Source organism: Prionailurus bengalensis, chromosome X (assembly GCF_016509475.1).
Source record: "Prionailurus bengalensis isolate Pbe53 chromosome X, Fcat_Pben_1.1_paternal_pri, whole genome shotgun sequence".
NCBI classification, from domain to species: Eukaryota; Metazoa; Chordata; class Mammalia; order Carnivora; family Felidae; genus Prionailurus; species Prionailurus bengalensis.
Window position 1 is genome coordinate 33,988,326 of NC_057361.1, and position 10,694 is coordinate 33,999,019.

Sequence of the window (10,694 nt, forward strand, 5' to 3'; positions counted from 1 at the left end):
CTAATGCAGCAGTTTATTAATTCAGAGCAAAAAAGGGGAAAGTAATTTCCAAATTAGTTTATAATCCAAATCTAACTATTTTAAAAGAGATGTGGTTCATTAATTTTAACTTCCGTGCCCATTAAAGTTAAGATATAATATGTAACAAGTCAAATGAGGCAAATCCACAAAGAATATAATTAGAAACATGAAAACTCTATGTTGTGTAATTATTTTAATTTTCAAGCTAAATAGGAAGGCAGTATAGTATTGTGTTTAGGACAAAGGACTGGAGAGCCAGATTTCCTGGGTATAAATGCCAGCTTGCCACTCACCAGCCGTGTGACCTAGGGCAAGCTGTACTTAACCTCTCAGTGGCTCATTTTCCTCCTCTGTAAAATGGGGATAAAAATGCTGCCTACTTCACAGAGTTGTTATAAAGATTAAATTAGCTGACATAAAATTCTTAGAACAGCACTTGGCTCATTGTAAGTACTATATAAATGTTTACTTCATTAATTATGAAGTATATCATGCCTAGATAATAAAAATTGCCAGTAAGCTCTAAAGTAGTTTTTTAAAACCATACATGCATTAAAAATTAGTCATAAAGGGGCGCCTGGGTGGCGCAGTCGGTTAAGCGTCCGACTTCAGCCAGGTCACGATCTCGCGGTCCGGGAGTTCGAGCCCCGCGTCGGGCTCTGGGCTGATGGCTCAGAGCCTGGAGCCTGTTTCCGATTCTGTGTCTCCCTCTCTCTCTGCCCCTCCCCTGTTCATGCTCTGTCTCTCTCTGTCCCCAAAATAAATAAACGTTGAAAAAAAAAATTAGTCATAAAAATGTACGTGAAATTAAATTATAGGGGAAACTGAGGGCAAAATCAGCCTGAATCAGTAAAAATTTAAAGAATTTTAGGAAAAAAATGAAACCCAACTGAGGAAGCAAGACTAGCTTTCAAATGGAACATACTAGAAGGCCAAGTGGAATAGGACCACACAATTTAACACATATGGCATGAACAAGAGCTGGTGGAATGCTAAAGCAGTTCAGAGAGCTGCATGAGTCAAAGTTGAATAGCCATGGAAACTTCCATGGAAGAAGACTTATACTTATCTTAAACGGTAAGAACCTGAAAAAGAGAAGGACATTTCAGCAAGGAAAAAGTATGAATGAGGGCACAGAGCCCAGGAGAAGCTGGAGGCAGTGAGAATAACCTGAACACGGAAGGGAGGTAGGAAAGGAGGTTTGGTGATAGGTGCCTGGGTTTCCATTTGTTCCTGCAGCATTTGTTTGAAAAGATGACTTTCTCCCCCATTGGATTATCCCGGCACCTTTGTGAAACGTTAGTTGGGCATATGCGCGTGGGTCTACTTCTGGACTGTTTTGTTCTGTGAATCTTTGTCCCTATTTTTGCAAATGGCCCACTGTCTTGATTACTGTGGCTTTACGGGTCTTGAAATCAGTAGTGCTAGTCTTCCAATTCTGTTCTTTTCTAAACTCTTTTGGCTACTCTAGGTCCTGTGCTTTTCCATATAAACTTTAAAATTACCTTGTCACTTTCTACACACACACACACACAGTTTGGATTTTGATTGGAATTGTGCTCACATTAATAGCCTTTCAAGGGCGGCTTCCACTAACCCTCAGAAAAGAGGGAAAGGTCAGACCAGGAGCAAGTGGCCCTTGAGGTGTGCACACAGGTAAGGAGATCTGCCCCTTGACATAATCCAAGAAAAGAGGATTTTCTTCAGCCATTTAACATTGAAATACATATTTTCAAAGGCAAACAAGTATACCAACCATTTACATTTTTAAAAATCCTAACCTTACTGTTGCCAAGGTACCATTTCTATTAATTTTACAAAGTCACAAATGTTACTGCAGTGCGACCTCAGTCCTCAGATAGGGCAGGAAGTCGTACAGATTGAATACTACACCTGTTGAGACTAGGGTGTGGTTCCTTCCACAGGCAGCGAATTTCACTTTTTCAGGTTTTAAAGCTAAAAATATAAAAAGATAGGACAATTAAACTATTTTATGGTTATGAGAATGATAAATAACCCAGGTCCAAGGGTAACTAAGCAGTAGAAGTAAGATTTAAACCCAGGCCTGTCGGACTCCCGAGTTGATGTTGAGGAATGAACCGAAAGTTTTCAGAACTGGCCGTGCATCAGAATAACCAGCGGAGCTTTGAGAATGCAGATAGCTCAGCCCCGCCCCTGGAGAATCTGCACCAGTAGGTCTGAGGTAGGGCCTAGGCATCTACATATTTTTCAAAACAGGTAATTAATAAGTACTGAGATCCACTGCGCTGTTATGATGCCTCCCACCAACCTCATCTATTCCCTCATCTGCTATCACCATCAACAAGGTCGCCTTCTACCTCACACAATGAGATGCTACAAGTCCCATGTTCATAGGCATACACCTGTGTTAAAGTTCTTCACTCATTCATTTGCATATTCAAAAAAATTTACAGAATATCCCTCTAAGTGCTTAGCACAGGGGCTGCAAAGATCACTAGGACAGAGCCTCTGGTGTCAAGGATCTCAGAGTCTAGACAATGCTGTCACCTCATGTATTAGATATTTGAGAGTAAAGATCATAAGGACTGTGAATAAACCCAGGGTTTAGGAGACTGTGCTCCATAAATACTTTTTGACCAAGTGGAATACTGTGAAAGCTCCATAACAACTTCCATGAATAGCATGGATATGCTAAATTACACTGCAATTTGGAGCTGAAATTAAAAATTTGGCTACGAAGATAAAGAATACTGCTGGTGTCACATTCCAAGGAATCTCCATCACCACTCACGCTTAGCTGATGTCCACAGGTTATAGCCAAACAGAAGTTTCGCACATAATGCCAAGAAAGCTTTGTAAAGGTATTATACGCCCCACGTTTTTGAGGACAGTCCTGATTTAAAATAGTTTGTCCTGTTCTTGTAAGGACACCAGTATTAACCAACCCCTAGTCCCAATGTCTCACTCAGTACATCTACTCACTATATACCACAGGGTAAAGTAGAACTTCTAAAACCAGCAATCACATAAAACCATGATGTCCACAACTTGTGACAAATGAGACAGAGCTCAAAATTCTAATATATTGTATCGGTTGTTCTTTGTATATATAATAACAGTAATATTTAAGTAGGTTTACAAACAGGCAAAACAAAAGGATATTCAAGGGCAATACTGAAGAATCATCACTTCCTTTGTGGTCTTTGGGCTTAAAATCAATGTGATGTTTAGACCCTAACATATAAAAGTAGTTCCGAATATCACATAAAAAATAAAGTTAAACACCAATAACAGCCAAGTAAATACTAGAGAATAACAGAACTAAAGGTTTTTATTTTTAATATGATATTAAAGAACATTACAATCAGCATAAAAGTACTGTATGCAGTTTAAGTATTTCAAGCAATAAAGAAGAAAAGACCCCAAACCTTTGACACACGTGGGCTTGCTAACAGTTGACTTCGATCCTAATCCTAACTGGCCCCAGTTGTTACTGCCAAACATGTAAAGTTTATTATTTCCTGGTGGGAAGGAAAAAGACACAAGAAAGTGAAACATTTTCAACATAAAGTGATGAGAGATGAAGTCATCACAAAGCAATAAAAAAAGCTATACTTAAGAGTTGTATTGCTTTTCCATATTGAAACCGGTTACCTTGCCCAGGTTAAAGCGAATTATTTTAACTGTCCATCTACAGATTCTGTTAGGTGTAAAAAGTGTCTAAGGTTATACAGTAATCACTTTTGATTATATAGATACAGTAAAATAAATATATTCCAAGAAAGTAGTGTGCATAGAAAATCATAATTAAATATACTCAGGGAATTTAAAATTGAAAACACTCTCTTGATGAATCAAATTGTCAAGAATTCTCTGGTAAAAGAAAGAAAAATCACATTTCTGGTAAAGCAGAGTATATATCCAACATGTTTCAAACACAGCACATCTCTAAGATTCAGGATGCTCTAAGCCTTACTATCCTCTTTTAGGATTTCAATACTAACCTGTAACAACTGCAGTATGTTCATCTCCACAGGAAAGAACTGTAGGTATATCATTTTTAAACCAGAATTTGCTGGGAATGTTTTCGGCAAATCTAGTTTTTCCAAAAGTAAATACAGCACCTGAATCTGCAAAAACATACGACAGTTTCTATTTTACAACTTTCACTCTGCGGCCTGTTATTAAAAGACATTTTCAGTAATTTGTCTATACCGATTCCCTGTCTCCTGTCCGCTTTGCTTCCACTCCAGCACTGTTCATGCTCTCTTTCTACCTTACTTCAGTCTTATTCCTCAGACTTGATTCGACTTTTATTTATGAAATCTGCTAAATTGTATATGTATTATTCATTTACGGGTGTAAAATAAATAAATAAATAAATAAATAAATAAATAAGGCAGTCATCCGTTACTAAAAGTCCTGTTGTCCCCAGGTGGACCATCTGCTCCCTGGAATGAGCTGATACAACCCCTGCTGTTAACCCTGGTTAACACCTCATGGTCCAGCCCCTCAATGAAGGCTTTTCTCCACACGTGGGAACAGGACAGTATTGGTTCATCATCAGCATCCTGTCAATACAGTACGTTGAGATTTAACGCTCTCAGTGAATGAACACTACCTGATCTGTGTAGTATTCACAAACTACTTTGGTTCAGTACCATTTTGGAGAGAGACCAAAAATCTCTACTAGTTCCCAATAACCATTTAAACACATACACACACACCCAGATAGGCCAGATCCAGATTCTGAGGAAATCTCAAGAACAATCACACAGAAAGAAACTAATGGGTACCAAAAAGTAAAACATAGCAAACATAAGTATTAATAATAAATAATAATATACGAAAGACTAGGCACTATAAGAAATCTTTTGAGAACAACTGTGAGGCGTGTCAGTTCAAACTGATAATTGAGATGTGAGAGGCCAGGTTCTAGAACAGGCTCTGGGTTTTCCTAGAATGAATAATTTTAACTGTTTTGTCCTATTCTGGCCTTCCAGATAGCCGCCCTGATCCCCTCACCACAAGACAGGGTTTGGTGGCTGTGCTCTGTCCACTGGTTTTTACTGTGAAATGGTATTGTCATTTTGCTTACTTTCTAGTATCTCTCACTAGGCTGTGAAGTCCAGGAGGTCAGAAATCTAATCATGTCAGAGCCAAGAGCATGGCAGAAAACACAATACATATTTATTTATTTCAGTGAATACTTGATTCTGCTGTAATCCAGTGTTATTTTAAACTCTTGTTCTTGAGCCATTAGTGGGTCAGAAAATCAATTTAGTAGGTCACGATTAGCATTTTTAAAGGGATGTACTATAGAAAAGATCCGAGTGCAGACCAAGTGCTTAGAATAAGCACTACTTCATGAAACGTCTGTTTCTGCTACGCTATACATATGGTACAGGGTCACAATGTCAAACGTTATTTCTGGAACTGAGGGAAATAGTTTTCACCGAGCACTCGCTAACAGCTTTTATACCCCACACCCGACCCCCTGGTCACCCACTCTTTACTGCATTCAATACACAACTGCGTCCTGGAGACCTCGAAGGAGGTACTTTGGGAAGTTTATTGGGAGGTAAAAACCGCCCCTGCCTTCGAGAAACTCATCGAAAGCTTCTTTTAAAAGAAAGAAGAAACACAAATACCGCTTCCCCGTGCTCCCCCCTTCCTTTCTGCTCCTCTCAGTCTTGCGCCCGGGCACGGCCTGAGCTCAGGACCCAGTCCCGCGGCCGCCGCCCGGGCCTTTCCCCCAACGGGGTGGCCCGGAGGCGGGACCTGGCCGCCCGCCCGCCCGCGGACCCTCCCTCCCGGCCCGCCGCCACCACCGCAAACGCGACTCACCGGGTACCACCTCCTCGGATTCCCCCATGCCGAAGGCGGTGCGGGAAGCCTGCGCCTGAACCGGGAAGGTGGCGGGGGCGACTCCGCGGGGTCTATGGCAGCTTCTCAGCCCCGACGCGGGCTGCGGAAGCCCCCCGAGTCCCCATAGCGACACCCCGGACATCGGCAACTGCCGCGTTCCCGGAAGTCAACAAACAGCCGCTAGGGGCAACGGGGGCGGAACGTTGGGGCGGGAGGCGGGGCGGCCGTTGGGGAAGGGGGGCGGAGGCCTGGCGCCGGGCGCCCGGCGCGGCGCAGGCGCAGGCGCAAACGCTGCGGGCGGGGCGGTAGAGGCCGCGCGCCCTCTGGTGGCCAGGAGGGGAAGGGCGGCCACGCCGTTCAGTGAGGATGTGGAGATCCAGGCCCTGCGGGGTCCTCCTAAGGGTAGTGACAGACGTCACAAATATCACCTGCTGTCTCACTCAGGCTGTGTGACACAGGCAAACGTCGACACACAAATGTAATAATACTAGTAATAAGTGACCATCTATAACTGTAAATGAAATAGGCACTATGTTAAATATCCACAAAAGGCATTTGTATCCCCAGCATATAAATCGAGACCTTGCATATACTAGATGCTCATTAAATCTTTATTGAATTAATAAGCCCTACTGCAGTCCTGTAAGGCAGTTAATGTTACTCCCTTTTATGGATGTGGAGGTCATACAATGGGGGAGAGCTGGGGTCTAGCTTAGCCTGCCCAACCTGTCCTTTGAGTGTTCCCCTCTGTCCTCCCACATAAGATGGCTGAGGTGTGCAATCTGCTACTGAAAGAAAATCCACAAAGAGATTCGCCAACAGCAGCACATCATTGCTTTAGAATTCATCCAGAAATGTTGTATTTTTCTACTAACTGTAGTTTCCCATTCATCATAAAACAAAGAGGCACAAAGCCCTCCTCCAGGAGGAGTAAATGTATGCACATGTGGTAGTTGTGGCCACGGACTCTAGAAATAAACAAAGCTGGATTCAGGGATCTTGTGTGTACTAGAGCATGTTATTGGCTTTCTCAGGGAGTCTGATTAAAATGGGAAGGAGGGATTAAACTATGCAATACACAAACCATCAAGCGGGAGTTACCAAGAAAGTGTTTAAGGGAAAGCATTGACCTGGTGTGAGAGGTTAAGAAATGCTTCTCTAAAGAAACATCATTAAATCTAAGAACTGAAGAAGGAGAAGCAGGGAGAGGTGAGACAGCTCTGGGAAGAAAGTAAATTGTGGGCAAGGACCCATAAAAAGTGTACCCCTTTCTAGGAGCTCAAAGAGATAACACTGGCTCATGGCAAAGTGGCAGGGTCTTGGGCCTGTTAAGGATCTGAGATTTTATCCTAAGGACAATGGGAAGCCACTGAGGGGTTTTAAGCAGTGGAGTGACAGGGTCAGCCATGTGTATTCCTGGGATCACTCTACCTGGCTGATCTGTGGGGAGTAAATTGGAGCAAGGAGGAGGGTTCAGAGGCTAGTGCAGATAACAGTGACCATGGCTTGGCATATGGTGTTCTGACAAATTTGGAGCAGGCAGATTTGAAAATATCTTAGGAGGCAGAACCAACAGGGAATGGTGTCTGACTATTGACTCTTAGGCAGTGCAGGGCTACCAAATAGCTCTTACAACAACAGCAAAGGGCCCTAAATTATTTTGGGAAAAGGTTAATATTCTTTACGAAAGCATCACAATAGTCACTATGGGAAAATAAGAATTTCTAAACACTTACTTTAGTTATGATATGCTTTAGTTGTTTTTTTTTTTTTAATTTCAAAAAGAGAAAGCACATTTTGCTGCCTGAGCATTCCAGAAGGTATTGATGTAGCTCTACTCCAGGGTTTCCAACATAAGCAAATAGGGTAAGGGTGGTGCCATTCACCAAGATGGGGAACACTGAGGAAAGAAAAGGAAGGGTGGAGTAAAGTAGGTGGGGCGGAGGGAACAGTATGGTTCAGCCTTGAGCACACTAAGGCATCCATCCAACTGGAGGTGCCGAGCTGAGCAGCCAATTGGCAAGTAGGAGTCCCAGATAGAGGCACATATTTGGGGGTGCCTGGGTCTAGGAAGCCTTGGGAAAGACTTCTAGGTGAAAGACTGGCTATAAAAGTGACTATAAAAGACTGGCTATATGGTGACTATAGAAGGAAAGAAAAGAGAGGCTAGGATGAGTTGTGATGAAGGCCAATATTTAATGGCCCAGCAAGAGACGATGAAGCTAAAAAAGAGAGAGAAACCACGGAGGGAGAGCTGGACAGAATAGGGTTTCAACAGGAGGGGTGTGGTCAGTTGTCACGCGACGCTCAGAAATGAGGTAAGGTGAAAGCTGCCCACTGGATTTCGCAATGCAGGGATCACCAGTAGTGCTGAAAAGAGGTGTTTGGTAGAGTGATGGAGGAAGAAATAATACTGGAGTTGAGAGTGGGAGAAGCTGAAGGAAACAAGTGAGGGTGAACACTTTAGACACAGGAGATTGAGATGGAATAAGAGGGGACAGGAGATAGTATTTGGAGGAGGAGGAAGGGGGGTAGATGGAGGGATTCTGATAAGTTTGGGGAGACTTGAGAATACTGAGGGGCAAACAGAATAGGACAGAAAACACAGGTTCAAGAGAGTGAAAGAATAACCAATAACATAAGGAAGAGATAGCATCCAGATCTCATGTGAAGGGACTAGTCTTAGCTAGAAGGAGAGACAGTACGTTTAGCATAACAAGAGGAAAGGAAGAAAGCCTCCGTGTACAATATACCACTGATATGTACATACATACACACATATAGTAGATTATATCTATATAAAACTGATACATATGGTATAGGTACATATCACATACGTCATATAACATATGATAATACTATTTTCTATCTCCGAAGGTTATTGTGAGATACTAGATAATGCACATAGAACTTATACTACGGTGCCTGGACTAGAAAGTAACACTCAGCAATGTTAGCTGTTGTTAATAAGGCAGACTCATCTATGCTCCCTGTATCAGCATAACCCAGGCTATGCTGCATTGTAAGAAACACTCAAATCTCAGTGGCTTAACACGAACAAAAATGTTTTTTCCTCACTCATGCTACATGTCCAACGTGGCTCACTGGGAGGATCCTCTTTCACTGATCACTCAGGGGCCAGGACAACTGACAGAGGTTCAACAACCTTACAAAGGCACCATTGTGACTCCTGACCTCTTTGGTTGCCATAGCAGGCCAAGAGAGAGAGGAAGCAGGAAATGAAATGTTTCAGGCAACAGGTGACACGTTTGGGCTTCTTACAACCCATTGGCCTGATCCCATGAGCTGTGCCCCTGTGAACTGCAGGCAGGCGGGGAAATGTGGGAGCACCTGAGACATTCAGGGAGTGGTAAATATCTCTGCCACATCCCTATAGGCCGATGGTTTCTGTGGAATCACCTCCCTCGTGTTGGAGAAGGCAGGGAGTTCTAAGGTATAACTTTCTGACTCTTGGCTGCAGTCCCGTGCTCTTTTCCGTGCCCCTTCCTAGGTGGCTAGCCTCAGGAAATCATGTAGGTATACGGGAGTCATCGCACGTCTGACAATATGCACAACTCTTGGATTTCCCCCTATTAATTTTAGTTGTTTTTCATTTGTGGAGCATTTTGTGTCAACTTAAAAATAGAGGCATGTACAAACAAGGAAGACAGTTGACGGATCACGCTTCCTCGCCGAACCAGTTCCTTTCTTGGGGGCACTCAGTGAAACTTCCAAGGCTTGCATTTTGAGTTGTATAACAATGTAGCTGCCACCACTGTTTCTTTCTTTGGACTCAGATAAACAGGTGTATCTCCACTTTGAAAACCCCACTCTGAAATCCCATAAACATCCACATTTACAAATCAGATTCTAATAGCTTCTTTGCTGAAATTTTGTGGTACAGCTCCAGGATATATTAACTGAGGACATTTGGGTCCAAAGCCAGGGAATTTGATTTATAGAAAAGCAGCAGAAGGCAGGTGGGGATGACTATCCTATTACTCAGGGAAGAAAATTTACACTTTTCTTAATCATTTAATCTGCTATTTTAAAATCTTTAATGCACATACAAATCATCCAGTAGTCTTGTTAAAATGCAGTTTCTGATTTAGCAGATTGTGGGTGGGCCTCAGGAATCTGCAATTTTAACAAATTCCCAGCTAATGCTGACGCTCCTGGTCCATGGATCACACTTTATGTAGCAAGAGTTTAACTCATAAGCATAAGAAGTAGTTTATGGAAGCAATAAATGAACAGGCTGGTAAATGTGATTATAGACAATTTGTTGGATAAAGGATCTAGTATTCAGAGTATGTACAGAATACCAATGAAGCAGTAAGAAAAAGACAAAAATATAAGAAATATAAAATAATCAAAGGATATTTCATTCACAGCAATAAAAATCCAAATAGCCTATAAACATATAAAAAGATATTCAACCTTATTGGAAATAAGGAAAATGCAAAAGAAGTAATAATGAGATAACATTTTACACTCATATTATTGGCAAAAATAATAACATTATTAATTTTAAGTGTGTTTGAGTATTTAGGAATATGGGACGCTTGCTAGTGAGAATGCAAATTAGTACGATCACATTATTTAAATAATTTGCCAAACTAAATAAAGTTGAAAAGGTAACTATGCCCAAAGTGTCATACATGAGGTTGTTCACGACAGCACTGTTTATCCTAGAAAAAAGTGGAAAGACCCTAAATGTCCACCAGTAGAGGAATGGAAAGGCTGTTTATTCACACCGGAATGAATATTATATAGCAGTTATAACAAAGGAGCCAGTTATACATGTATGGACATGAAGAATT

The 10,694-nt window shown here is 41.9% G+C and overlaps 1 protein-coding gene across 5 annotated transcripts in view; it reads right to left on the reverse strand.

Moving 5' to 3' along the window:
- The window catches only part of RPGR (retinitis pigmentosa GTPase regulator), a 53,339-nt gene extending 47,244 nt beyond the window's left edge, over positions 1–6,095 (reverse strand). For all 5 annotated transcript variants that reach the window (XM_043570451.1, XM_043570449.1, XM_043570450.1 and 2 more), the window contains exons 1-4: positions 5,851–6,095; positions 4,008–4,133; positions 3,432–3,524; positions 1,915–1,977 (exon numbers count right to left, since the gene is read on the reverse strand). In XM_043570451.1, the coding sequence (XP_043426386.1) occupies positions 1,915–1,977; positions 3,432–3,524; positions 4,008–4,133; positions 5,851–6,013 (445 nt within the window). In that variant the 5' untranslated portion in view covers positions 6,014–6,095. The remainder of the gene's footprint in view (positions 1–1,914; positions 1,978–3,431; positions 3,525–4,007; positions 4,134–5,850) is intronic.
- Between the last annotated feature and the right edge of the window lie 4,599 nt (positions 6,096–10,694).